Source organism: Columba livia, chromosome 5, assembly GCF_036013475.1.
Source record: "Columba livia isolate bColLiv1 breed racing homer chromosome 5, bColLiv1.pat.W.v2, whole genome shotgun sequence".
NCBI classification, from domain to species: domain Eukaryota; kingdom Metazoa; phylum Chordata; class Aves; order Columbiformes; family Columbidae; genus Columba; species Columba livia.
In genome coordinates this window covers 2,480,912-2,508,822 of record NC_088606.1, presented here as the reverse complement: position 1 = coordinate 2,508,822, position 27,911 = coordinate 2,480,912, and the positions used below count along the sequence as shown (strand labels likewise).

Below are 27,911 nucleotides of genomic sequence, written 5' to 3'. Positions count from 1 at the left end.
AATGTTGATTTTTTGTTTTAAAAGACGGGTTCTTCTTTTTGAGATAGTGAGTTAAGTAACTGTGGGCTGGAAATGTGTCATCAGAGATGAAGAAGCGTGATGACCTGAGCAAAACAGACTCTTAACCTCAGTGCTCAGCCTGCGCAAAGTTGATACGAATCTACACCCAGTAATCACCCCTGGGGAAAGAGGTGCAGGTTCGGCACTATATATATTCGATAGAGCACAGGTTCTTATGTTGCTGGTTGATTTTCAAGGTCAAACACCCAACAAAAGCATTGAGAATACTCAGACATGTTCTGGATTATCTGAAAACGTGACCTCTTAGACGGGGTTCAGTTTCACAGACCTGCTTAAGAATTAAAAACCTCCTCTTGTCCTTGGCGACACTGGGAAGTTACTGGGTAACCTGCAGAAGTTCCATGTTTTAAAAGTAAGCACTGGCTGACAATGTGTCGCTGGATGGGGAGGCTGGTTTATGCCAGTGTGGATTTACAGCCCAGAGAGTGAAAAACAATTATGGTTATGTGGTGATTATGACTTAAAGCCTGGGGAAAAAGATTGCAAATATCTATAGGACCTCCTGCTAACTGGTCTGGGCCTGGCTGCAGGGCAGCCTGTTCCTTATGTTCCTTATCTTTCTCTGTAAGGAACTTACAGGCATGGTTTGCATCTATTGTTTTTCATGGTTTTGTTCTTCATGCGTTTGCGTGTTCAGTGATCCAAGCGCTGTCACGATCAGGTGCTGAAGGAAAATGATGCACCTTCAACTTCACGTAATAGCCATCGCACCAGGATAAGCAAACCTCGGGGAAATGCATTGATAACCCCTTTCGTTTTTATCTCTTTGAATATAAATAACTTCCCAATCAGTTTGGATTATCAGGCCAAACCTATTTTAATGTAGTGTAGCTCACCTTGCTCACTTTTCTCTCCTCTTTTGGCAGAGGGAGGTGGGAAAAGGCTGTTGCTCAAAGACCTTTGTGGCTTTCCAAGGAAAGGGGACCATAATAACGCTTTGATTTTAGTATCTATGTTCGATAAACTCTCCAGCGGTGTGTGCTGTACCGGCAGCGTGGCCTTACAAAGGACATTGGGACATGGCCCTAAGGTTAATGTGACACCTTTGGGGAAGGAATAGAAGTGGGAAAGGCGGTGTAGAGTATTCTGACTGCATCAGATTTCTGTTTGCCTGTGTGTGTGTGCTGAAACGGTGCAATGAGGATCCTGAAGAATCGCTAGAAACCCCACGTTTCTCCCTGGAATTCCTCCAGCCTCGGCCTCCCAGCAGGAAAACCAGTTTGGCCTCCAGGCTATTTGGGTTTGGTTTGTATCTTCAGTACATCAAAATGGCTTTGCAGTTACTATTATAACAGCAAAAAAGCTGGTTTCTCCTTTCATGGGTGATTTTCAGGAGTGAACAGAGGAAATGTATGTGGGGGATGCCGCCCGACCAAATTCCATATGCCAAAATCCTGAATCGCCACCATGACAATATCAGCCTGAAAAATCACGAAGCCTTAACAAGAGTAAAAATAATTGGTGAGGCTTTTCCTCTTCTCTCTGATTTTTGCATTTTCGCACCCCGCATTTCCCAGCAGCAGCAGCAGAGCGGCAGACGCACCAGTGACCCCCAGGACTCAACAACCCCCTGGAGGGTTTTAAACTGAGACTGGACATGGCACTTAGTGCCATGATCTAGTCAATGGACTGGAGTTGGACCAAGGGTTGGACTTGATGATCTCTGAGGGCTTTTCCAACCCAGTCCATTCTGTGATTCTGTGACTCAGCTGGATGCACTGGCCAAGCACATGGAGACCTGCACCCCGCGGTGTGCAGAACCCCAGCCCGGCCATTCATAGAATCACTGAGTCATTTGGGTTGGAAAAGACCTTTAAGACCATCAAGTCCAACCATTAACCCAACCCTGGTACTGCCCCATGTCCTGAGAACCTCATGTCCGTCTGTCCAACCCTCCAGGGCTGGTGACTCCAGCACTGCCCTGGGCAGCCTGTTCCAATGCCCCACAGCCCTTTTTGGAAAGAAATGGTTCACAATATCCACTCGGTGTCTCATCCCTCCTCAGTCTGCCAAGCTCATTACCATCTGATTTTCTCAGGTTGTTTCATCGCCCCTGGTGCAACTTGAGGCTGTTTCCTCTCATCCATTGCTGATGCTCAGGGTGCGGATGCTTCGCAGTCAGCGCTGCAGGCTGGCAGAAATCTGCTGTATTCTGCATCCACGCTCTAATGCAGAGCGGGTTTTGCAGGCAGTTCCCAAGGGCTTTTTTCCTGTAAGGTGTGTTTTACTTGTCATTCGAAGGCTCTCCGGTCCCAGACTGTGAGCATTGCCTGGTCATCGCAAGAGACGGGGGTCTGGAGCTCAGTGGGATCCCAAAGCTGGTTCTTTGGGAGGCTGGAGCCCAGCTTAAGGGTAAAGCTTAGCACAAAGCCGCAGCTCCCGCACATAGGGGAGCTCAGTGGGAGCCTGGAGCAGCTGCTCCTGCTGAGCAAGATGCAGCAACCAGCTGTCAGAGGAGCAGCATGGGGCACAGCTCCCCCTGAGCCCAGAGCTGAGCAGACGAGGTTTCCCCAGCTCTGAATGGCCTCATTTTTTATTTCAGGTGTTGCTATGGTGGTCGGGAGCACCAGGACACAGCTCTGTGCCAGCGGATCAGCGCCGCTGTCAGGACTCGGTGTCTCGTCCCTCCTCAGTCTGCCAAGCTCATTACCATCTGATTTTCTCAGGTTGTTTCATGCCCCTGCTATCTCGATTCACTCTTGCTATGTTTTTTTTCATGTGATGTAAAATTTGCCTATTTGTGGCAAAAAAGTCACTAGGAGGAGGAGGGGACAGAAGAGGGATGCTCAGCCCTGCGTTGTGTTATTTCTGTGTGGACAGCTTGGCTTCCTCCCCTGTTTGTGGATATCAAGCCCACATCTCCTTGTGCCCATGACCCCCAACTCATTATCCTAATGCCTTTAACCAAAACTCCAGCTGTCACTGCCAGCTCTTCCTTAAGCAGATAAATAGGAGCCCAGAACATGATGTCTCTCCCTCCCTTAAGGACTCACTACATCCCGATCATATTCCTCTGAGACCTTCAGGACTTTGGGCTCTGCAGCACTGGGGAAAATGTTGTTTTTCTTTGCTGAGATGGGATTGCTGGGTGTGTTCTTTAGCCCTGGACTTTGCTCTGCTAACTGGGGTCAGACAGTCTGGAAGAAATGCTTAAATACCTGCTGAGGGGCTGCTCAGCGTGTCTGAAGCAATCATGTGTATCTGAGGAGGGAAAAAAAAACAGGCCATTTTGGCGATGCTGGTGTATGATTTAGGATCAGCTTAACTTGTTCTGCTAGGAAAGGAGCAGTGCGGTCTGCGCTCCTGGGTTAGACCAAAGCCTGCATTGGCTGTCTGAAGACATTGGATCTAAACTTTCCTTGCGGCCACAGGTCTCTGTGGAGCCAGAGAGAGGTGAGGGACCTGCAGCATCCCCAGCAGCTGCACAGCTCTTCTCATGGGCTGTCTGGGGGAGGTTTCTTGGACAGGCCCCCGAGAGAGTCAAAACACGCAGTGAAGATGTCAAATACCCTGTGAAAGTATTTCCAGAGAGCTTTCTGTTGCAGCAGTGAGTGGATAAAGGCAAGAAGCTCCTGCATTTTATTCCTTGCATTGCATTTTATTAATTATACATCCTTCTCTGAGAATCAAGACACTTCGCTACATCTGCAAGTGTTCGCTGCAGGTTGCCTCTTAGACTCCCTTCAGCAAATCCTCCTGAGCTCTCACTGGACACATCCAGGACCACAAACCTAATTTTTTGCCCCGCAGCAGCTTAACTTGGCCTTTCTAAAGCAAAGTATTGTGCTGAATCTTCACGTGAAGAGCTACATTTTGCATCCTGCATTCGATGCTCCTCCTCCCCCGTGTTGCCGAAGCATTAACGCATCTGACTGATGGAATTCCCGGCTGCCGCGGCGAGGCTGGAGGAGCCGGTCCCTGAGCTCTGGAGAGCGGCGGCGGCGGGAGCTGTGACAAGCCGGGCACGGTGGCTTGTGCCTGTAATCCAAGCGCCGGGGAGGCTGAGGCTGGCGGACGGCTTGAGCCCGGGGGTTCTGGGCTGCGGCGAGCTGTGCCGAGCGGGCGTCCGCGCTAAGGCCGGCATCGATATGGTGGTCCCGGGGGAGCCGGGGGCCACCAGGTCGCCTAAGGAGGGGTGAACCGGCCCAGGTCGGAGACGGAGCAGGTCAAAGCTCCCGTGCCGCTCGGTAGCGGGATGGCGCCTGTGAACAGTCCCTGTAGCACAGCCTGGGCAAGAGAGCGGGACCCAGCCTCTTTTGGCATCTTTCCCCCCACACCACGCTGCGCTTGTCTGCAAAAAAGGGTCAGGTGGTACTGGGGAAAGGCAAAAGCATCTCCCACAGGTGTTCGACCTCAAGAAGCTGCCCCAGCCTTGCTTGCTCAGGTGTGCTCCTGTTTTGGTGGCGTTTGTTGGGGTTTCTTGCAGTGGGGAAAAGCCACAGCACAGGACCCAACCAGACCTCTGGGAGGGGAGATTTAGGCTGGACATGAGGGAGAACTTGTTGTCCCTGAGGGTGGTGAGAGCCTGGCCCAGGTTGGCCAGAGAGGTGGTAGATGAACCATCCCTGGAGACATCCCAGGCCAGGCTGGACGGGGCTCTGAGCAACCTGAGCTGGTGAAGATGTCCCTGCTCGTGGCAGGGGGGGCACTGGGGGAGCTGGGAAGGTCCCTTCAACCCAAATTATTCTATGATTCTATGATCCCAATAAACGAAACTACTAAAATGGAAAATGATGGGCAGCAGAATTTCCCATGATGTTTCTGTCTCAGACCCTGCACACCCCATGCTGGTACCATCCCTCAAACAGCGACAGCTCAGGCAGCCCGCTCCAAACTGAGACACGGCTCCAGCTCCCAGGAGTGCCCCATTACTCTGCTCCATCAGGTATTTATTGTCACAGCTTATTTGTGTGCTCGGCTCTGAGCTTTACGCTCTTAGGAAAACACTGGCGAATCAAGAAGCCGTTCTCTATGAGGAGTATTTCAGAGCGGGGAGTGGGACATCGCCTGTCTGCTTCTTAGTAAATGGTGGATGTGCCCCACTTGGCTTGAAATGAACACAGAGCATCATGGTGCGGCTCAGAATGAGAAGTCTGGGCTTTCTCAGCTGCTTAAACCCGCTTGTGCTCAGAAATCTTTCCTGTCTACCCATGCACTCATTTTTAAACCTAAAATACAAGCAGCCCAAGGGTGATCTCTCAGTTCCCCACTGCCACTGTGTGGCCAGGCAGAGCCCATACATGACGGGCATCGAGAAATCTGCAAAAGCCTCAAAAATAGCTGGGCATGGTGGCTTGTGCTTGTAATCCAAGCGCTGGGGAGGCTGAAACGGGTGGATGGCTGGAGCCTGGGGGTTCTGGGCTGCAGGGAGCTGTGCCAAGCGGGTGTCGATGTGGTGGGACCACCAGGTCACCTATGGAGGGTGAACTGGCCCAGGTTGGAGATGGAGCAGGTCAAAGCCTCCATGCTGATCAGTAGTGGGATGGCGACTGCGAACGGTCGCTGCAGTGAGGGAGTGGGACTTGGTTTCTTTTTGCGTGGGAAACGGGGCAGCGAGGTACCGGGTCTGTTACCCGACACACCGGGCAGTCCCAGCCCAGCCAGAGGAGCAGCCACCGGATCTCAGTGGGTTTCTGCAGGGGAGGAGAGAGGAACAGAGGGGAAAAAACAGAGCTGTTTCTAAAAGGGGAGGGGCACACTCTTTTATAGAAACTCCTTCATCAAGGGGATGCCCCTGATCCTCCGCTGCCCCCCAGCTAGATCCCACCGTGCGGCACTGGCAGCAACCTCCGAATCATGCAACGAATTGGGGTTTGCGCTGCGGCGGCGCCCGCTGCCCTGGAAGGGGCTCCCGCTCCTCCGCCAGCGCCTGCTCCGCCGGTGCGGCGTGTGCTGCTGGGGTGAGAGGGAGGCGGGAGGACGGCGTCCGGGCGGGGCGGCCCCGGCGGTGTCACAGCTCTAGGGGCCGCGGCGCCGCTTCTCCGCCGCCGGGCGCGGTGGCGCGTGCCTGTTATCCCAGCTGTGCTGAGGGAGGCAGAGCCTGTCGGATCGCTTGAGTCCAGGGTTCGAGACCCGCAGAGCGGCGCTGAGGCTGCCGGAGCTGTATTCGGTGTTGAAACCCCGGAGGGGTGGGGCCGGGGGCACCAGTGTAGTAATTGAGTATTGATAATCGGAGTCCTGACGCAGAGAAACGCTTGCGGACCTGGGCAACACAAAGAGACGCGGGCTCACTTTTGCGCCGTTCGGGGCTTATTTTGACACCCGCGCCCCATCTTTTGCCCCCCCCTCCCCCTCCCTCACGCTACCGCCTCCTGCCGGCCCGCGGCGGCGCCGCCACCCCGCACCCCCCTCCCTCCCGGCTCCGTGTCTCTGCGCATGCGCGGGGAGCGGCGGAGCGGAGAGAATTGGCGCGGGGCGCGACCCGTAGCGGGCGGCGGCGCAGGCGCGGTGGCCGGTAGCGCTGTGAGTCCCACCGGGAGGCGGCGGCACCATGAAGTCCCGCTTCAGCACCATCGACATCCGAGCGGTGCTGGCCGAGCTCCGGCACAGGTACTGCTCCCCTCGGCGGGGCCCTGTCCGCAGCGCCTCATTCCCCTCAGCGGGCCCGGCCCTGTCCTGTCCCCGCCACTGCAGGGCCTGTGGTGCTGCCTGAGCGGCCCCGGCGCATCTTCTGCCACAGGGCACCGAGTGCCCCACGCCTCCCCCGCCACGGCAGGCCCGCTGCCCCCCCCAGGCTCTCTCCGGGCAGCAAGGAGCGCTGTTTCCCCACAGTGTGCCCGGGGAAGGTGCTGTGGCCTGTCAGCTGCCCTCGCACTCTGACAGCCTCACAGCTGTGCCCTGTGGAGCTCTCGTACCCTCCTGGTGCCCAGGGCAACCTGCGTATTCAGCCCCACACTGAGGAAAATAACGAGACTGACCCTCCAGACCGTTTTGGTGCTTGCACAGGGAATACTGGTGCTGGCCAAGGGCTCCCTGAGCAGTGCAGAGGTCAGCCCGGAGGAGCAAAATGTTCCAATACATTTTATATCCTTGCCCCAAAAAGGGGTGTTTGCAGGAGCCAGAACCCTCCACCCTCAGCTGTGTTCTTCTTCAACTTATTGCACCTTATCCATTAACAGCAATTTCTCCACCTTTTGGTTTTTCAGCTTCCAGCTCATTCCATTAATCTTCCTTCGTTGCCTCCTCAGTTCCTGCCTGGCAATTTATCATAGCGTGCGCTTCTGTATATTTTGATTGACGCTGAGGTTTTTTTCAGCCAGTTCTATGGTTTGTCTATCGTGTTCTCCATGTATTTTCTTTTTGACAGCTTATTGGGAATGAGAGTCAACAATGTTTATGATGTGGATAACAAGACATATCTTATCCGCCTTCAAAAGTAAGAACTTTAAATTTCTTCATGCTGTTGCCGTACATATGAGACTAGATTTTGTTGTATGTATGTAATTTCTATTGATAGGTGTTTGACTTTCCTGACTGTTTTTCAGTGAAATTCTATTGTTCTTGTCCTGGTGGACAGCAGGGTGACCATGAGCCAGCACTGGGCCCTTGTGGCCAGGAAGCCAATGGTACCTGGGGTGGGTTAGAAGGGGGTGGTCAGTAGGTCAGAGAGGTTCTCCTGCCCCTCTGCTCTGCCCTGGGGAGACCACACCTGGAATATTGTGTCCAGTTGTGGCCCCTCAGTTCCAGCAGGACAGGGAACTGCTGGAGAGAGTCCAGCGCAGCCACCAAGATGCTGAAGGGAGTGGAGCATCTCCCGTGTGAGGAAAGGCTGAGGGAGCTGGGGCTCTGGAGCTGGACAAGAGGAGACTGAGGGGTGACCTTATTAATGTTTATAAATATATAAAGGGTGAGTGCCACGAGGATGGAGCCAGGCTCTTCTTGGTGGCAAACAATGATAGGACAAGGGGTAATGGGATCAACCTGGAACACAAGAGGTTCCACTTAAATATGAGAAGAAACTTGTTTGGGGTGAGGGTGGCAGAGCCTGGCCCAGGCTGCCCAGGGGGGTTGTGGAGTCTCCTTCTGTGCAGACATTCCAACCCGCCTGGACATGTTCCTGTGTAACCTCATCTGGGTGTTCCTGCTCCAGCAGGGGGATTGCACTGGATGATCTTTTGAGGTCCCTTCCAATCCCAAACATACTGTGATACTGTGAAATGCAATAATTTTTACCCAAGATGTTCTCAAGAGAGAGCATATGTAGTGTGAAATCCTGCAGAAAATATACAAAAGGCCAAAGGTGTTAGTGTAAAAACGCACAATCGTCATTGTTTCTTTTTGTGGGGAGGGAAGAGTTGGAGGAATGAAGAGCAACATTTAGGAAGTGGCACTGGTGCCCGGGCCACATGGGAGGCGGGGCTCATGTCACATTGCTGACCTGACCAGTTTGGGCAACAGTATTTTTTGTAGATAGCGCACTGCTGGTTTATGGTGTTTTGCTCTGGTCCCAGTGCAAACCGGTGTGTGTGAGGGGTGGCCGCTCACGTGCCCAGCGCTGAGTCCTTGTTTTGTTAACAGACCGGACTGCAAGGCCACGCTGCTGCTCGAATCCGGTATCCGCATCCACACGACCGAGTTTGAGTGGCCGAAAAACATGATGCCATCTAGCTTTGCAATGAAGGTAATCTAACCTGCGATTTCTTTTGAATGAGGTGGCTGGATATCAGAAAACAACGTTCATGTTCTGTCTCTGGAGAGAGAAGAAAATAGTGGAAGGATTTGAGACAGAAGAAAGTAGTGGAAGGATTTGCCTGGTGGATCCTGATCAAGTGGGTGACTAAAGACAAGGGAAAAGCAAGTGTGGTCCAGGAGTGACATCACTGAAGTTCAGTGCCCAAAACAATGAAAATGTGAATTTATGAAGACTGATATTAATATGCTGGATGTTTTCTGCCTCACCCAGATCTTTTGGAATTTTACTTCAGCAAAATCCTTGTCATTGCAGTTGGATTGTCCAGAGTTTTAGGCTCTGGATGGAGCACCTTATGTTAATAGGGTTCTCCTGTTCAGTCTTCTGGCCTTTGAGGGTTCAGATCTCGCTCCACCCTGCTCAGTTGCGTTCTGCGGGTAGATCTGCAGGGATCCAGCCCCAGTGGTGACTCACACGGGTCTGTTTAGCCCAGCACCTCTGGATTTCACCTCAGTGAAATGACTCAGCAGAGATTCTCCAGGATGGCTTTCCACGTCATATATGGATGCAGGATAATCCTGCTTCTCTTTATAGAAGAAACCCTTTGAATTTTAACTAGCTGCTTACTTGTTGAGCTAAATAAATACCAGTTTTTAATGGCAAAAATGGCTTAACCGTAAGAACTTTTAGCAATTATATTACCTATTAATTTTAAGGTATTATTTTGCTAAGAGCTGCCACACCTCTGTGTTACCAAGATCTGCGTTTTTACCCTCATGGTGTTTGTATTACATAAGAAGTGATCAGTGTAACAGGAGGGATCTATATCTAAGAATGTAATTCAGTATAAAATGTCACAAGCAGCTCTGTTTGCATCATCTCACAGACGTTTTCTCCATTACTGGCAGTGCCGTAAGCATTTAAAGACCAGAAGACTTGTCAGTGTGAAGCAGCTGGGCATAGACCGGATTGTGGATTTCCAGTTTGGAAGCGATGAAGCTGCTTATCACCTCATCGTTGAGCTGTACGACAGGGTGAGTGCAAAGCGTGTCCTCCGTAAGCAAACACCTGAGCACGGCCCTTGCTGATGCTCCCCTGTGCTATCTGCAGGGAAACATTGTCCTCACAGACCACGAATACATCATTTTAAACATTCTGAGGTTTCGCACGGACGAAGCGGACGATGTGAGATTTGCAGTTCGGGAACGATACCCTGTCGACAATGCAAAAGCAGCTGCACCTCTGCCAACCTTGGAAAGGTAATTGCTTTTAGATGGTGTGATATATATATTGGAATAAATCCAAATTGCTTGGAACTGTGAAAGGCAGCTTGTCTTCGGGTAGGCTTTTCACATATTACAGGCCATTTTGCGCTGCTTTTTTTAAAACTGAAAATGTTTTTTAGCTTGCAAGCAATACAATGTAGTGTTAAACCCCATTCTTCTTTGGAATTACAAGTCTCCATTATATTTTGTAGGTTAACTGAAATAATATCAAATGCACCCAAAGGGGAACAACTGAAGAGGGTTCTTAACCCACATCTTCGTAAGTAATTGTGTTTTGGGAGAAAATAAAGTGAGGTCAATACGCATTATGATTAGATGGTGCTGAAAATTTGAACAGCTTCAAGCAGTCTTTGTTTTGATGTTGTTCATGACAATCTGCTTTTCTGTATGTTTGAAGAACAACCAAAACCGTGAGCCTTTGAAAGCAGAGTAGAATTTTTTGACTCTGAGCCAGATGCATGAAGATTGTGATCCTGCAGCGATGAGGACCTGAGAGTAGTAACACCAGGATGCTCGACATGGCCATCTGGGCGTGCTCTGGTAGCAAAACACCCTGTGCCTCCGTTTTTCTGACCACAGAAGGAAATTTGACTTGTGTGGCGTAGTCAGAACGATTTTGATTTATCCTCCTGATTTGGCGGTGCTGATCGAGCACAGGATTGCCTGGCAGGAGCCTCTGAACAGCTCAAAGCACGTGATTTGCAGACCTCAGTATTACTTTCCTCATTTCTTGATGCTCTTTTTTCTGCACCCATGTCCCTCTCTTTTTCCACCCCAGTCTCCTCCTAAATAAACCGCACTGCTAATTACTTTCCTCTGCTGGTCCAGTTTTGCTATATCCATACCCAAATTTGATAGTTCTGATGCCGTTATCTGATCTGGCTGCCCTGGCACGGTGGTCTGGCAGAGCTCCCCTCTGAAAGGTCCAGAGTTCTTCCCTTCAGCTCCCATGTGAATTTGGCTGTTTCTCACCCCACTTCTCCTTAACCATCTGTGAAACGCGACCATCCCTCCTGCCGCTTCCCTAATTTTTGTCACTTCTCATGCTGGTAACCATCGTGTCCAGTTCTGTGGCTCCTCAAACCCCATGTGGTTGCTTGACCTCGAGCCAGTGCCTGGTCAGCAGCCCTCTCATTAACCTGTGGCCCTAACGAGCACACTGATATTTTCCCAGAAGAGCCTCAATCCCAGCAGTTTTACGTATTAGAGATTTCCCATGACTGATCAGCAGGCAACTTTATAGCTTGGGTTGGTTTTTCCTTCCACGCACTTATCAAATCTCCTTTCGAACCTGTAGGAACTTGTGGCATCCGTGGTTTTTGCGGTGAGGTGTTCAGCTTGCTTCATGTCACATGAAAAGTCACCTTTGTTTGTTCTGAAACTCGTCTCCTTAGTTTTACTTGGTGCCCTAGTACTGGATTTGCAGAGGTGAGCAGTTGCTGCCTATTTATCAACTCCACACCGCTTATTGTATAAGTTTTGGTGATTTTTAGGCTGAGCAGCCTACTGCACAGCGCACAAGCCTTTCCTCGTACAGAATCCCTTCCAAGCCTGTGATGACACTTGTTGCCCTTCTCTGAGCCTTTTCTAGCTCTCCCTGTTTTGTAAGTAAAAGTGTACAGAACGTTCGCCCCATGGATTTATACCGTGGCATGATTTCCCTTGTCTGTTCGCTATTCCTTTCCTACTAATTCCCAACGCGCAGTTCGACTCTTTTCTGTTTGTTGACAATAGAGCTGGTGTTTCCACAGGACCATCTGTTTTTAGGTCTTGCTCCGAAACAGAGATGATCAGGTGGAAATACACACAAGCAGGGTAGTCTTTCCTCACGTAGATCATTTAATGTTGTTTTACAGGGAGTTTATGTGTTAATTCTTGATCTAATCACTCACTATCGCTCGTTTTTCTCCAGTTTTTCACAGCTGGCTGTTGTCTTTGTTCCTTAGACAAATTGTGTTTCACCTGGCGGCTTTGCCCTTTGTTCACCCTTCCCGGGTCCGGTAGGTGTATGTTGGTCAGTGCAGGTCCCTGGAGAGCTCAGCTTTCCTCCCCTCGCTCCAAACTGACAGTTCATGTCTCCTCCGTTACCCATTTTACCCGTTTTTCAGCCACTTTCTAACCCAGACAGGGGTCATCCTGTTATCCAGTGGCCGCTTGTTTTCTCTCAGATCTTTGCTAAATGCTTTCTGCAAATCCAAGCAGACCGTATCTACGTGACCTCTCTTGTCACCATGCTTTTTAACTGCCTTGTAGAGTTATGATTCAAAATACAAACCTGCTGCATCTTTTATGTCTAGTGCAAACCTCTCTGCTCATTTTAGTCTTTAGGCTAAAAAGAATTTGTAGGTTTTTGGTTCCTTTTTAGTATGACCAGTGCATTAACCTCCTTGTGCCTGTTGCTGCTAAGGCAAGAGAGATGTTGCAAGCTACAGATTGCAGTTTGGCATCTCCATCCTTGAGTCCTTTTAGACACCTGGCTGAATACTGCGTGATCCCGAGGATTAACTGCTGCGTGTTTTGTCTGTTGAATCCATCACCTCTTCTGACAACTGGATTTGAGGCCGATTTTCTGACATATTGCCCACAGAGGAATATTCCAGCCAGAGCGTCCCTGTGCCCCTGCACTATGAATGAAACTCAAGACGTTAATTTAATTGTCCTGCAATGGTCATATCTGAGTGTTCCTTGTGCACTTTGATCACTTCTGGAACCTACTGATCCGAACAGGTTTCCTGCTTATGATGTATCAGGAAAACGCTTTATTATTAATCTTTATTTTTTTTTTTCTGATTTTCTCAAGATTAATTTTGGCCGGTGTTGCTGTGTTTTACGTTCACCTGCCAGGGTTTGGTCTCAAGGGGCACAACCTCAGATAACTTTTTGCTTTTAACAGTTTCTCTTTACCCACTGCTTAGTCATGCCAGCCTTTCTTGGATCTTTTTCAAGCTTCCTTGGTTGATGTAATCTTCCCTTTTGAGCTGAGGGTGCCCATAGATTTCTTGGGCCGTTGTTGTGCTAGCGTGGATCCAGGTAAACTTGAGTGTCAGCCTTGCAGCAGGACGTGACATCTGTCCCGCTGGGCTGGCACGATCGAAACCTGATTTAGCCGCTCTATGTCCAGCTCTCTTCGTGTTTCTGCTTCACGTGTTCCTAGTTAAACCTGGTTTTCCATGGCCCCATCTTGTTTCTTAGTCTTTAAGGATCTTTGTAGGAGCTTATATGTTTTCATCTGCTGCTTCTTGGCACCCTGTTCAGACGGGGCTGCATCTGCTTCTGTTGCCACTTGTTTCACGTGTGGCTTTGCCAGCTTTTTCCTGATGCTTTATCTGAAGCTGCAGAACTCATGTGTCTTCACCCCATCCCAAGCCAGGCAGTTTGGTTTCTTATGCTCTTCAGTTCAGAATCTTTCCTACCCCCTTTTAAATGTAAAGCTTTCATTCCATTTTAGCCAATGTGAAGCCCTTCCTGTATATCCCCACTCTGTCCTAGACCTTTCCCAGCTCCAGATGAACCTCAGCATCCTCAAGTTTTGGAAGAAGGGACCAGATGTGAGCTGAGACTCAGCTGCCCTGGGGACGGTCACCACGTGTGTCCCGAGCATCTGCTCCTCCTGCACCGGGACCACAACTCCCTGCCCATTCACTGCGGAGTCACAGCCATGGCTTGTTGATTTTCATGTGAATACAAGTTTCTTTGTGGATGTTTTCTACAGGTGATTCTTTTATTATTTTTTAACAGCTTATGGAGCCACCCTCATTGAGCATTGCCTTATAGAAGTCGGATTCTCTGGTTATGTCAAAATAGATCAGCATATGGAAAGTAAAGGTATGTAGGAAATAATATTTTAAAGGCTGCACTGTATATATTGTAATTTTTATGTCTGTGTAGTATTTTTTTCCAAAGAGATGAGTAATCCTTAAACCTATAGTACTGACTTATATACTGTAATATTTTTAGGTTGGGCACCAACCTTGTTCACATTAAAACTTTGGAATTTTGCTTGTATCACAATTAAAACCTCAGGCTCCTCTTATAGTCTAAATGGTTTTATAATGAGATACACCCTTAAACATCAGCTGAACTCTGGCCATGTAAGGGAATGTTCTACAAGAATCCTGTATAGAAGAGTGAGCATCAAACTCTTCCATTATCTATAGCAAACGTGGTGGGGATGTCATTGAGTAGCGGCTTTACATTTAGTGGGAAATTATGGATTTGGGTAGCAAAGTTAGAATAGATTTTTTTATAGTCTTATTTTTCTTGTGTGCTTGATATTTGCCATAAATCAAGAGGATATTTACTTCCTACTGCATTATGGTGCTGTAATAAATCACCTTTGTAACAAGCAAATAACTTCTCACAGCTACTAGTTTATGCTTTGCAGTCTGATTTTTTGCAAAGTGCAATTTTGTGGTCTCGTTTTCATGAAACTTAAATAGTTACGTCTTAGAAGTACCTATATAGATATTTTGTTAAGAAGTTCACCAAGCGTAAAATGTGCACTAGGGCTCCTGTTTAAAATGAACAGTAATTGCTGTAGTGAAGCACCAGGGGTAAAGAATACCTGCGATTTTATTTTTGAGACGTTCTAGAATCCTACTTCACATGGTTAAGTTGGCGCGTCATCGGAAGAGCAGTTGCCTTGGCCTTTTGTGGCTTTGCTGTTGCGTTGTGTTTATATAAAAATATCTTTCTGCTCTGGGTGTTTTAAAATACTCTTCTCCTCCCCCTTCTCTCTTTAGAAAATGTTGAAAAAGTGCTCACTGCTTTAGAGAAAGCAGAAGAATACATGACACTGACCGACGACTTCAGCGGGCAGGTGGGTCTCAGTTGGGCACCTCGGTTACCAGTCGTGCAGGAGTTGCAGGTTTAAACTGGCCGGCGGGTGTTGTTGGGCGCGTGTTTGCTCCTGGTTTTATCAGCTATGGGTTTTATTCTGTGAGCTTGGGCGCCAGGTAGCGACGAGGAGTATAAATTCCTTCCTTGCACTGGATGTGCAGCAATTGAATCATTTACAAGCAGATTATGTAGGTCCTGTGCACTCAGTCAATCACATCACTTCTGCCACAAGGTCTCCGTGCTATAATTAATTACTGTCTCACCCTGATGAGTGGGTCAGCACCTAAAACTTCCTGCCTTGCCAAGATAAGGGGCGTCCTTTTCAAACACAAATGCTGATAACGTATTTATATATCTTCTTTTAGGGTTATATTATCCAGAAAAGGGAGAAAAAGCCAAGCCTGGAACCAGACAAACCAGCAGAAGATATCTACACGTAAATACTTGAAGTCTTTATTTCTTTCTTACTAGACTGCGTAACATAAATTAGTTTTCAGGTGATAATATCAAATGTGTATTTTACAGATATGAGGAATTTCATCCTTTCTTGTTTTCTCAACATTCAAAATGTCCGTACTTGGAATTTGACTCATTCAATAAGGTACAGTGCTTTTGCTGATACTGTACTTAGAGCTTTAATTGACTGCTGCTAAAAAGAGTAACGAAAATGTAGTGCGGAAGTTGTTAATGAAAACATAGATTAATTTTATGGATAAATGTTTTATGTGGAAAAGGCCAATTAAAACAGGGCCTTTTGGTACTGCTGAGCAGTGTTGTCTTGGTTAACTCAGCTCGAGCCGAAATACGGCGCTGAGCGTGTCCTGAACGGCGGGGAAGGCGGCTCTTACCTTTCCTGGTCAAACATTTCATTAGTGGGGAGTTCAGATGCTGAGTTGTCACTGGAGCCAAACAGTCGTCACATTTATACGTTTCCAGTTACAACTTTGAAAGCTTCAGGCACCTGACTTAATATTTCCTGGAGTGGTGTCCTTCCTGGTCCTTGACTCCTCAACATCTGAAATCATGAACTGCACGTTTTTCCCGACCTGGATCTCCAGAGTTCCCGTTTCACTTTCCTACCCTGCTGCTCGGCTGAATCTCTGTCCTCTCCTTCCCAGCACTGACGATCTGAACAGCCCAAACCCTTCTTTAGCTTTAAGCAGCTGGAGCACCAGAGCAGTTCATAGACATACTTCCTAGATTTTTTTGTGGTTTGTTGACTTGCTGAAGCAGCAGGAATTCAGGGCTGACAGGTCTGCAATTGCAAGCATTTAATCTGAAAAGCGCATTGTGTCAAACAGCAGCTTCCCTTTCATAATTTCTTAGCTGTATTTTGGCCGCTTATTTAGTTGTGTGTAGCCCTGGTTTGTGGTGAGACGTATCCTTGAGTATCTTGCTGAACTCATCGCATGCGAAGGTAAAACGGAGGAAGCTACTGAGCCCCGTTTTAGCATCGGTCTCTTCTAGGGCTTTGCAGCCACCTTAAGCAGAACCTCTGCTTATTTCTGCTTTAAGTTAGTGCAGTTTGAACATCCTTAAAATTGATTTTCTCTTGCAGGCAGCAGACGAGTTCTACTCCAAGCTAGAGGGACAGAAAATAGATCTGAAAGCGTTGCAGCAGGTACGCGCTCGGCCCAGAGGGGAGCAGCTCGGGGGCCTCCCTGAGCTTCACATTTGGGTCTTGTAGCCTGGGGTGAGGGGGGTGTCACTTCTGCTTTGGTCAGGGGGTGGATTTCTAGATGTATGATGTAGCAGTTGGTTCTGCTTGGAATGCAAGTAGCATTAACAGTATTTTGGAGATTGCGTCTTATGCTGCTGTATTTTTCTGTGTTGGAGTGTTGTGTTGAATGTCTTGCAGTGATGAGGTGATAAGATGTCGTTTGCTTATGTATTTTTCCACCTTTCTTATTTTTGAAAGGAAAAACAAGCATTGAAGAAACTTGAAAACGTCCGTAGGGATCACGAGCACAGACTAGAAGCTCTTCAGCAAGCTCAGGTAAGGCTGAGATGATTTTTTATTATAGTTTTTTTAACTAAGAAGATACTTAATGTTTCTTGAGGAGTTGTACCTGCCCGTCCTGCTGGCTACAGCCAGTGTCAGACCCCAAAGCGAAGCTTCCCCTTGGCTGTGAGCGCCCTGTAGCCCCTTGGGGAGCCCAGGCCTGCCTGGTGGGTTCTGCTTCCTTCCAAATGCTTTGTACCTCGGCCAAAATTTGCTCATGCCATTGCCCTTTGTGATCACTTCCGTGTCATTCTTGGGTTTCATCCCAATATTAATTACTATTATTTTTGTAAACTATTGCTGACTATCTTTTTAGCTTCAATAGGCATAAACTTTTTTCTTTCCTTAAGGAAGCTGATAAGATAAAAGGAGAACTTATAGAAATGAACCTGGAGATCGTTGACCGAGCCATCCAGGTGGTCCGGAGCGCATTAGCCAACCAGATAGACTGGACTGAGATCGGGGCGATTGTTAAAGAAGCTCAAGCCCAGGGAGACCCCGTTGCGAGTGCAATCAAAGAGTTAAAGCTTCAGACGAATCATATCACGATGCTGCTGAGGTAAGGACGTTGCAAATCACTGTTCTTTGATCCAAAATTCACGAGATCCTGCTCCTTTTGATGCTGCCTGTGAAAGGCTGGTGGCTCAAGACTGAAGCAGTTGGGAGCCTCAAGTTTTGATGCTGGTTTTTGTGGAAGTGGCGATGAGCGAGCCGGCAGTGGGGCAGCGTGTGGAGTGTCGTTAGAAACCTGATCTGACGCTGTATCGGGATGTTAGAAAAAGGGAGAATTTATTTTCTATAGCTATGAACTTTTGGTTATGCGGCAAAGCTAATTTATGACTTTTTAGTTACCTGATTTTCAGAAGTGTTAATGTATAGAATAAGCTTGTTACCAGGAGTGAGTTCTGTGTTGGCAGCCGTGTCATCAGTCGCTCTCTCCGTCTGTTTTATACTGAGCAACAATCACTTTGCTGATCAAACCGCTCAGTCAGTGCACCCAGTGCTGCCTCAGTACAGAGCACTTGGCGATCTCTTTCCCTTTATGAAGAACATTGTTTTACGCTGCTCCACCACCTTTTGCTACACAGACTCAGTACAGCTATTTTGAGGAGGATTTAATGTCCTGGTGAGAAACAATCACAAATCCAGCGTGTGTGTGCTCAGAGTACCTCTTTGAAACCAGTTTTAAACCAGCACTTTGCGGTCGTGTTCACCGTGACTGTTCTTTTTTCATGTGGTGTTCACACATAGAATGTCTTGTGTTTCTTTTGCTTTAGGAAAGTAGATCTTTGGATTGTTCTTTATTGTAAGTCCTGATTTTTCTCTCGGTTGATAGCATGGATGTGTGTCTTTTGATAGAAGAAATTGCCTTGGAAAATGTCACTTCCTTGGATTGGAATGTTTGTGCTCTTTATCTTTTGCTTTCTTTTTCCCCAAAACTTTGGGTGACTCCAAGACATAAACCAGGTTGAATTTAAGGCATCTTGCAGCCTTTGTGAGAGAAGAGGAGTGCATGGAGTGAAAAATAACCAGTTCTCGTATCTTAATCGTATGATGTCGTGTGTTTTTAGGAACCCATATGTGTTATCTGAAGAGGAAGAGGAGGAGGAGGAGGCTGATGTAGAGAAGGAAGAAACGGAAGAACCAAAGGGGAAAAAGAAGAAGAATAAAAACAAGCAGTTGAAGAAACCTCAGAAAAACAAACCATCTTTAGTTGATGTTGATCTCGGTTTGTCTGCCTATGCCAACGCCAAAAAGTAAGTTTTACAGTGAACGTGGGTAGTAGAAGTTTCTGTATACTCGCAGTTATTGGTGATAACGGCATTGGAAGGGCTCTTTTTAAAAATCGAAGTTAGCAATTGAAATGGGCAGCTCGCCCTGAGCCCTGGGACCTGCATTTTCTTGATCCAGAGCCAGTGTCTCGCTGTTGCACAGCGGCTGCTCTCCAGCCGTCCCATTCCTTTAATTCTGAGTACGGTTCTGCACAGTGACACCTGGGACAAAGTGGCTGTTTCGCCGCACTTTAACCCAGGCACCGTGTTCTGTCTGAGGAGGGGACTTATTTCATCTGGCTCCTTTTCTTGCGGGAAGACTAAGCTGAAAATCTGGGCTAAAAATTAAAATCTCGAAACTGACTGCTTAACAGCAAATGTAGAGGACTGTGATAAGTATGTTCTAAAAATGAGTGGATCTGCTGGGATTTGAGATACAAACCACTTGTGTTTCGCAGGTACTACGATCACAAGAGACATGCAGCTAAGAAAACGCAGAAGACAGTAGAAGCTGCAGAAAAGGTACTTTTTCTTGGGTTTCGAAGGTATTTAAAAACAGAGTCCTTGTCACTGATAAGTGGAAAATCCTGTCTTTGTCTAGGTAGTCCTAGTGAGACGTGAAAGATACAACCAACCAACCAGGGCTGTTTCATTCTTGAGCTTTTAAGGAAAAAGCTCAGAGTAGTTTCCTACCAACTTCCCTGCTGTTCATTTAGCAGTTTTGTGGTTTCTCTGCTGGTGGATTCTGATCCTGGTTTGTGTCTAAACAGGCATTTAAATCGGCTGAGAAGAAGACGAAGCAGACGCTGCGGGAAGTTCAGACAGTTACCACCATTCAGAAAGCGAGGAAAGTCTATTGGCAAGTACAGTTTAATTGTCATTATTTAATATACTGCGAATGTGTGTGAATTTCGAGTGGCTGGAAATGTGGGCTTAGTAAAAAGAGGGAACTTCACTGTTATTAAAGCTTTCTGGCAGCTCTCTGAAATATTAACAGCAGATTAAAAAAAAAATCGCACAAAAAGCCTCAAGCCCAAAGGTTTTTATAGACCACTAACTGCATTGTTAAAACAAAATAAATAGGAGGCCGCTGGACTTTGTAGTGATTGTACTTGTTTCATCTCAAAATACCATTGGCAGTGATATTATATTTGTACCATGTTTTGTTTTTAAGCCTCAGACATATGGATGGGTGTGAAACTATTTGCAGTGTCTTTTGTAAGGACTTGATGCCAAGATGCTTGGTATAAATATACCTCTGTAATGTTCTGGTAGTTCCAGGCGTTTTTCACACTATGATGTAATTTGGCAGGTTTGAGAAGTTCCTGTGGTTCATTAGTTCTGAGAATTACCTTGTTATTGCTGGAAGAGATCAACAGCAGAATGAACTGATCGTAAAGCGCTATCTTAAACCAGGTCAGAGTCTCGTTAAGTGAATTATATCCCGTCTCCTTCCCGTCTCCTTCCCTTCTCGTTTTGTAAATGTAAAAGAGTGATATGGGAAGGTCTCTCAGCTTTATCATTGAGCTGGGTCTTAGGTAAAAGGGATCTTTGATGATGGTGAGTCCTGGAGAATGTGTGTATGTTGTCTGTAGGGTGCTGGGGGCTCTGCTGGGACAACTGGGACGGACTGAAAGGTTCCTGTATCCTCTTCCCATCCTGCTCCTCGCAGCCAAAACAGCCGTTTCCAAATCTTCTGCTTAGCTCGAGTGATCTCTGTAGTTAACACATATGGGACTGATTTGAGTGGCTTCTTTTCCAGGGGACATATATGTGCACGCCGATCTCCACGGAGCCACGAGCTGCGTGATCAAGAACCCATCAGGTACCTTGCGTGGGGCTGACGTGGGGACTCGTAGAAGCCTTGGGGACACGGCGCTGCTGAGCCCTGCGAGCCGCCTTCCCCTCGCAGTGGTGCCAGCTCCTGCAGACCTTTCCCTTAGGGAAAGCTCACACGCTGGATTACAGCGCGTGTGGAAGTTGCAGAACTTCATGTTGTGCGTGATCCGCGTTCCCTGACGCGTTGGGTGTTGTTTGTAGGTGAACCGATCCCTCCACGAACGCTGACGGAGGCTGGCACAATGGCCTTGTGTTACAGCGCGGCCTGGGACGCCCGCGTTGTCACCAGCGCTTGGTGGGTCTCCCACAACCAGGTGAGGACGCTCCTGCGTGAGCTTTGGGGACAGAACATCCGAAGGAATTGGTGTGTGACCGCAAGCGCGTGTGGGAACGGGTGGAGGCTGAGGGGAGACTTTTCTCCCAGGGCAGTGCTGGAGTCACCGTCCCTGGAGGGTTGGACAGATGGAGATGAGGTTCTCAGGGACATGGAGCAGGGACAGGGGTGGGTTATGGTTGGACTCAATCATCTTGAGGGTCTTTTCCAACCAAAATGATTCTGTGATTCTGTGATGCAGGCGAAACTTGTTCTCTGATACCGTTCCTTGCGGGTTCTCCCGCTCTGCTGCGCTTCGGGCGGAGGGGTTACCTCTGATACGCCACGGGCATGACAGAGGAAATGTTACAAGCTTGGGTTCTTACTAACAGAGACAAGGACTTTTATTGAAAAGGGAGTTTTACTTTTTTTCAGTGTTGCTTCTAGCTTGTGTATCAGTCTTGCTGCAGTCTTGCTGTGCTTCCAGCCAGCTCAGGTGTGACGGTGGGGAGATGACGGTAAACGGGAGGTCTCAGTACCTTTAGTGTTCTGATTTCCTGATTAACCCAGTTACTCACCCCGGGCTTGTGAAACGTAGTGCCAGGTGTGAGTGATTGAATTGAAACATCTCTTAGGAAAATGCCCTACAAAGGACAGAAAAGCCTTCAGGAACAGAGTCCTGCAAACCGCTCCCATGAGTTAAACGTGCAGCTTGCTGAGTGTTGCTTCTGTTCATGCCGTTATCACACAGTGCTGGCCTGTGACTGATACTCTTTATTGTATACCGTGATTATTTTAGGTTTCTAAAACGGCCCCTACAGGAGAATACCTCACTACGGGAAGCTTCATGATCCGAGGTGAGATGCGAAGGAGCGGTGTGAGTTTGTCATGAGGCATTTAATGTGAAGAAGCTGCGCTGTGCGGCGGCGGCAGCCGGCAGATCCCGCTCTGCTCCTCAAAACCTGGTCAGGGCGGCTTAGGGGGACCATGGGGCGGCTGCAGCAGCGTTCGAGCTGAGGCCCTGGCCAGGAGACCCTTAGCTAGACCGCTTTTGAGTTTCTCCTCTTCCGTTGTCATCCAAGAGACACCACAAGCCCCGGGGTAGTTTTTTCTTAGCCTGAAGCCTGTAATAAAAACGAATTTTGAAAACACATCATGTAACGTAGCTGTTAAACCTCCTCATGAGAATCTGCCTTTGTTTTTCAGGGAAGAAGAATTTTCTTCCACCTTCGTATCTGATGATGGGCTTCAGCTTCTTGTTCAAGGTACTGCTTTCTCTGCGCGGCTCCTGCTGGCTTCTCTAATTTGGTTTGAGCTGTAGGAGGCTTATTTTCTGCTTCTTGCTTATCAGTATATTCCAAATTACTTCTTTTCCCACTGGGACAAATCTAATAAAATGCTACTGGCTGAGAATTCCTCTGCTTTCATTTCCGTTTTCCCCCAGTTTGCACTGTCTTCATTTAAATCAGACAGACGCTGTGCACGTTCCTGCCTCTGGTAAATTTTTGTACCAGCTGTTTGAAGCATGTGGGTTGTGGGTCTCCTCACTGACTGTATGTTCTGGGTGGTCAGACCGGGGTTTAAATGTGCTGGTTTAGTTTTCTGGCCTTTTGAATGGCAGAAAGTGTTCAAAGGGAAAGAATAAACCTGAGTCGGGTGTTCTCTGAATGGGTGGCGAACATCCCTGGAGCTGGTAGGGGAAAGGGAGCTGGGGGTCCTGGGGACAGCAGGGTGACCATGAGCCAGCACTGGGCCCTTGTGGCCAGGAAGCCAATGGTACCTGGGGTGGGTTAGAAGGGGGTGGTCAGTAGGTCAGAGAGGTTCTCCTGCCCCTCTGCTCTGCCCTGGGGAGACCACACCTGGAATATTGTGTCCAGCTGTGGCCCCTCAGTTCCAGCAGGACAGGGAACTGCTGGAGAGAGTCCAGCGCAGCCACCAAGATGCTGGAGGGAGTGGAGCATCTCCCGTGTGAGGAAAGGCTGAGGGAGCTGGGGCTCTGGAGCTGGACAAGAGGAGACTGAGGGGGGACTCATTCCTGGTGATCAATATGGAAAGGGGCAGTGTCAGGAGGATGGAGCCAGGCTCTTCTCGGTGACAACCAATGATTGGACAAGGGGTAATGGGTGCAAACTGGAACACAGGAGGTTCCACTTAAATTTGAGAAGAAACTTGTTCCTGGTGAGGGTGGCAGAGCCTGGCCCAGGCTGCCCAGGGGGTTGTGGAGTCTCCTTCTGTGCAGACATTCCAACCCGCCTGGACACCTTCCTGTGTAACCTCATCTGGGTGTTCCTGCTCCATGGGGGGATTGCACTGGGTGAGCTTCCCAGGGCCCTTCCAGCCCCTGACATTCTGGGATTCTGTGGTACTGGCCTGACCTAAAGGCATCTCCATTTTTAGGTGGATGAGAGCTGCGTGTGGAGACATCGAGAAGAAAGGAAGATCAAAGTGCAGGACGAGGATCTGGAAACGGTTTCCAGCAGCGCCAGTGAGCTGGTGTCGGAGGAGGTGGAGCTGTTAGGTACGGTGGCTGTGACGGGGGCTGCGTGTCCTGCTGGCACACAGGACCATTCTGGGTTTAACATTTAGTCCCCTGCACCGTGTTCTGGGTTGGTTTGGTGTTTCTGATGTGAACTGTGTTTTCCTGACCCGTGTGCCCCAGAAGGAGGAGGCAGCAGCAGCGAGGAGGAAAAAAACGAGTGTCAGGAAGCACCAGAACGGGTGGAAACCATGTCTGAGAGTAACCGTGACGAGGGCGCTGCTGACCCTGACCAGGGCAGAGCAGACGAGCCTGTGCCGGAGGGCGACTCCGAAGAGGATGATGGAGAATCTGAAGATGAAGCGGAACATCCAGAGTCGAAAAACGAAGTGAAGGAGGAAGAGATAAAATACCCAGATACAACAATCGACCTGTCGCATCTTCAGTCTCAAAGGTAAGCGAGGAAGCAGCTGCGTTTATCAGCGGCGCGGGTGCTCCTGCGGATCTCCGCGCTGCCAAGACGAGGGCTGGGATGAGTTGCTGTTGCTTCTTTCGGTGCTCAGGCTGCCCCAGTTTTCTTGTCAGGGCTGTTCAGACCTGAGAAACTTGAGCTCTGAGTAGTTTCAGCGGGTGCTGAGTTACTGCTCGGCGTGCAGCTGCGAGGTGAGCTTGTGTCCCCCCATCCCTGGAAGGGCGGGATGGAGCGGGTGGACGCGGCCGCTCTGCAGGAGCAGCGCAGCGCGGGGAGCCGGACATCGGGGGTTCCTCTGGCGCATCCTGTTCCCGGGCTGTCGTTGTTACTGGTCTGTGTGTGCACATCAGAAAAACTGGCAGAGATCGTACTTGTTTTGTAAACCAAATCCCGGTGCTGCCGCCCTTTTGAATTCACCAAAACCGGGGATTTCAAGAACTAGAAAGCTGAAAACGGCGTGACCGAGTGAGCCAGTGTCCGGGCTGTGGTGGTACGTCCGTGGTTGAGCTTTCATGAGCTTCATTTTGATCTCCCCACAGATCCCTGCAGAAAATCATCCCCAAAGAGGAAGAGCCCAGCTTGGTAAGGTCCCAGCTCAGCTGTTTGGCACAGGGCGGTGCGCGCCCTGCCGCGTGATGTGCTCTAACTGCGTTTCCCTTCTCAGAGCGACAGCAAATCCCAGGGCCGGAGGCACCTGTCTGCCAAGGAGCGGAGGTGAGAACCGCTCCGTGTCTGGGCCTGGCCTTGTCTTACGCCTCCCAGTCCGTGCCCATTGTCCGTCGTGCGTCTCCGCTGTGGGGTGGCGGCTGTTCCCATCCTCTGGTTGTGAACAAACAGTTTCTTGTGCACTCGTGGACTCGCGGTTTTACTGAGGAGGGTTCATTTCCAGCGGACGTGCCGCAGGTTTCCCCGCAGCGGGGATGCGGGGTGGTAATGCTGGCAGGGGAGCCTCTCTTGTCACAACAGTGTGTCAAGTGATGGTTTTCCTTAGAGAAATGAAGAAAAAGAAGCAGCAAAACGACTCGGAGAACGTGGAGCCGCTTGAAGAGAAGCAGAAGGAGACGGAGACGCAGCCTCCCCCTGCTCCCAACGCCAACAAGGCTGCGCCGGCCCCTCCGCCCGTCAAGCGGGGCCAAAAGGTGGGCAGGGCCCAGGTTACTGCGGGTTGAGCCGCTGCCGTGTGAAGTGTGGACAGAAATAGCAGTTTTCTCTCAGAATTCTGTGGCTACCTGATCGTTTTAGACTCTTGGTGGTGAAACTGGAGTCTCTTGGTTACTGATGAACTGCTCCGAAAGAGGTTCGGGAGGCCTGGGAGGAATGAATGTGTGTGTGCGTTCGGCATCTTGGTGTTTGTGGACACAAAGTCCTGGTTGATAAAGCTGTTGATGTGTTTCTTCTGCAGAGTAAAATGAAGAAGATGAAGGAGAAGTACAAGGACCAGGACGAGGAGGACCGGGAGCTCATCATGAAGCTGCTGGGGGTGAGCGAGGGGAGGGAGCTCTGTCCCCGCGACACGGTCGCCTGTGTCGCTGGCTCTGAGCTCCGTGTGTACCCGCAGTCTGCAGGGTCAACCAAGGACGAGAAAGGGAAAAAGGGGAAAAAGGGGAAGACGAAAGAAGAGCCGGCGAAGAAGCAGCAGCAGAAACCCAAGGCCGTGCGCCGCGGTGCTGCGGGGGGCAAGGAGGCGCTGCCCGCGGGAGTGCTGCTGCACGACTCGCAGGAGCCGGCGCCGGAGGAGCCGCAGGACGAGAAGGTGAGCGGCACGCTGTCCTGTCCACACCTCTGTCCCTTCTCACTGTGCCCTGGCTGTCCTGGCGCTGCCGAACTCCCTTCTGCCGGGAGCCTGAGCAGCTTTCGTTGGTTTTGGGGCGCTGTGGCAAACACTGTGTCTGATCTGCCACTCTGGAAGCACGTTGGTGTCAAGAAGCAGCAAAACCCCTGCAGCCATTGTTGTGCATGCACACTGCCCTCCCAGCGCCGCCGCACCGGGGGCTTGGGGGAGAACCGAGGGTTAAGTCCAAACCTCCCACCCTCTGCAGCTGAACTGTACCCAGGTGCACTCCAGCTGTGCTGTGAATCAGTTTCTGAATCACAGCCCATCTCTCTCCGCCCAGCTTGGCGTGTGCTGAGCAAATTGGAGTGTTGAAAGAAATATTCTTCGCCCCACCCATGTGAAAGTGCTCTTCTTACTGTTGCTTTAAAACAGGTGAAGTGTGCTTGGCAGTGAGAATGTGCCTTTCCGTGTACTGCTGATAAAGGGACTTTTTCAAAGCAGTCGTGTGCTCATTTCAGCTCTGCTGTCTCCCTTGTTTGTGCAGGAGGAGCAGGACCAGGATCAGCCGGGAGTTGAGGTAAATGCTCGTGTTTGGTAAGGAAAAGGTTTTATTCCGTGTGACACAGGCTGTGCTGTTCACAGTCCCCTTCTTGCTACTTGAACCCAACTTTCTTCTTAAAAAACATGATTTCTTTTAATTCCCACCTTGTTTTACCATGTACAACCCCTGTAGAAACCAAGGGCTGCCAAAATGGAGGTTTGTCCCTTGTCTTTGTGTCTGGAGGCGTTTGCTCCCCCGGTGCCGGTGGCTCTGGGCTGGAAGATGCCACGATACGATGCAGCGCAAATCGCTCTTTGGTTTAGAAATGTATTTACATCTAAAATTACTTTGAAGTTACCCCTAATCACAGGCTGTGGTGTTCCCCAAGGCTGGAAATAAGTCCATTTATTTAGATCCTTTACGGAAGGATGATAAGGGGGAGAAGCCTTTGGGGACTGTGAAGATGTAACCGCAGCTGGGGACGCTGCGGAGCAGGGGAGGGTGCGGGACACGCTGCTTTGTCCCCGCTCAGGACAGCGAGGCGCTGCTGGGCTCCCTGACCGGGCAGCCGCACCCCGAGGACGTTCTGCTCTTCGCCGTTCCCATCTGCGCTCCCTACACCGCCATGAACAACTACAAGTAAGTCCGGGGCGCTGCGGGGGGCTCGGCGGCGCCGGCCCTGGCTCACACCACCTTTGCTTTCGAAAGGTATAAAGTCAAGCTCACTCCAGGCACCCAAAAGAAGGGCAAAGGTATGTGGTAAAGCACAAATCCTGCTCAGGCCCCTACCTGTTGAACCAGCACCTTTCCACGTCCCGTTTAAATCTTTCCCATGTTTTTCCAGCTGCAAAGATCGCCTTGCATAATTTTATGCAATCCAAAGAAGCTACTGCAAGAGAAAAAGACCTGTTCCGCAGTGTGAAGGTGACTTGTTCTTCTACTCCTTTCTGTTGTACTAACATAACAACAGCAGCAAAATGTCCCCGGGTACCGTTTGAGGGTAGATACTCCCAAAACCAAGTGTCCTGTAGTTTTTAGCAGTATTGTATTTGTCAGTACTGCTGAGACTGGAGAAATCTTTCCAAGTTGAGCCTCGGTGGTGTCGCTGACCCTCAGGTTTCTGTATTGTGTTGTTCTTGATCTAAAATACATCCGGCAAAAGCATCGGCTTCCAGAAAGTCCTCTAGTTTTGGGGAGGGAGGAGTTGCTCCCATCCCCGTGGAGCTGACGGAAGCTGCACAAAACAGCATTAAGTGGTTCATCAATACAACGGAAAGCTGACATCAGCCGTGTGTTGGCTGGGGAAGCCAGCAGAGAGAAAATGTTCGTAAATGCTTTTCTGCTGTGTTTAATTTCTCATTTTTCATGTTTGGCAGGACACCGATTTGTCAAGAAATATTCCCGGTAAAGTCAAAGTGTCTGCGCCTCATCTCCTCAACAGGAAAAAGAAGTGAGCGGGTGTTTGCGTTTCTCAGCCCCGGGATTGCGCGCAGTCGGAATCCAGCACCTGCAGCTGGGACGGACGGACGGACGGACGGACCCGCGCTGTTAATCTGACCGACCGGAGCTGCCGTGGCGGCCGGCAGGCCAGGACCGCTTCCTGCGTCGCGGTTTAGACGGACTCGTAGCAACTCCCCGCAAATGGCATCAAACCACGCGCGTAGCCCGCTGGCCCGTCCCGGCGCGCTGTCCCGGCGCGCTGTCCGTTCGGTGCCGGGGCCGAGCGCTCCCTCCCCAGCAAAACTCGCGTCGTTTCGTCCCAATACTTGTACCTTTCTTCAGCCGGGGCCTGGAGGGTGTGGTGGGAGAGTTTCGGTGCAAAATGCTGTATTTGAGTAAACGCAGAGTTCTATTTTCCCCAGCACAGCCTGAGTGCTGCGGTTGTGA

At 49.6% G+C, this 27,911-nt stretch overlaps 1 protein-coding gene across 2 annotated transcripts; it reads left to right on the top strand.

Moving 5' to 3' along the window:
• The first annotated feature begins 6,468 nt into the window (after positions 1-6,468).
• On the top strand, positions 6,469-27,888 carry NEMF (nuclear export mediator factor). Of its 2 annotated transcripts, none has more exons than XM_005505153.3 (33): positions 6,469-6,630; positions 7,388-7,456; positions 8,599-8,701; positions 9,619-9,744; positions 9,821-9,969; positions 10,188-10,255; positions 13,735-13,821; positions 14,739-14,815; positions 15,201-15,271; positions 15,361-15,436; positions 16,394-16,456; positions 16,754-16,831; positions 17,188-17,396; positions 18,409-18,594; positions 19,068-19,131; positions 19,380-19,468; positions 19,922-20,025; positions 20,372-20,434; positions 20,650-20,762; positions 21,561-21,618; positions 21,968-22,026; positions 23,159-23,279; positions 23,421-23,691; positions 24,249-24,291; positions 24,374-24,423; positions 24,701-24,848; positions 25,112-25,189; positions 25,268-25,462; positions 26,028-26,060; positions 26,557-26,663; positions 26,733-26,776; positions 26,869-26,948; positions 27,401-27,888. In XM_005505153.3, exons 1-33 carry the CDS (start codon positions 6,572-6,574, stop codon positions 27,476-27,478), a joined length of 3,219 nt encoding a protein of 1,072 aa, XP_005505210.2. In that variant the 5' UTR covers positions 6,469-6,571; the 3' UTR covers positions 27,479-27,888. The 2 variants fall into 2 exon arrangements, with proteins under 2 accessions (XP_005505210.2, XP_005505211.2); XM_005505154.3 differs by having other exon boundaries at positions 6,473-6,630; positions 23,424-23,691.
• The last annotated feature ends 23 nt before the right edge of the window (positions 27,889-27,911 follow it).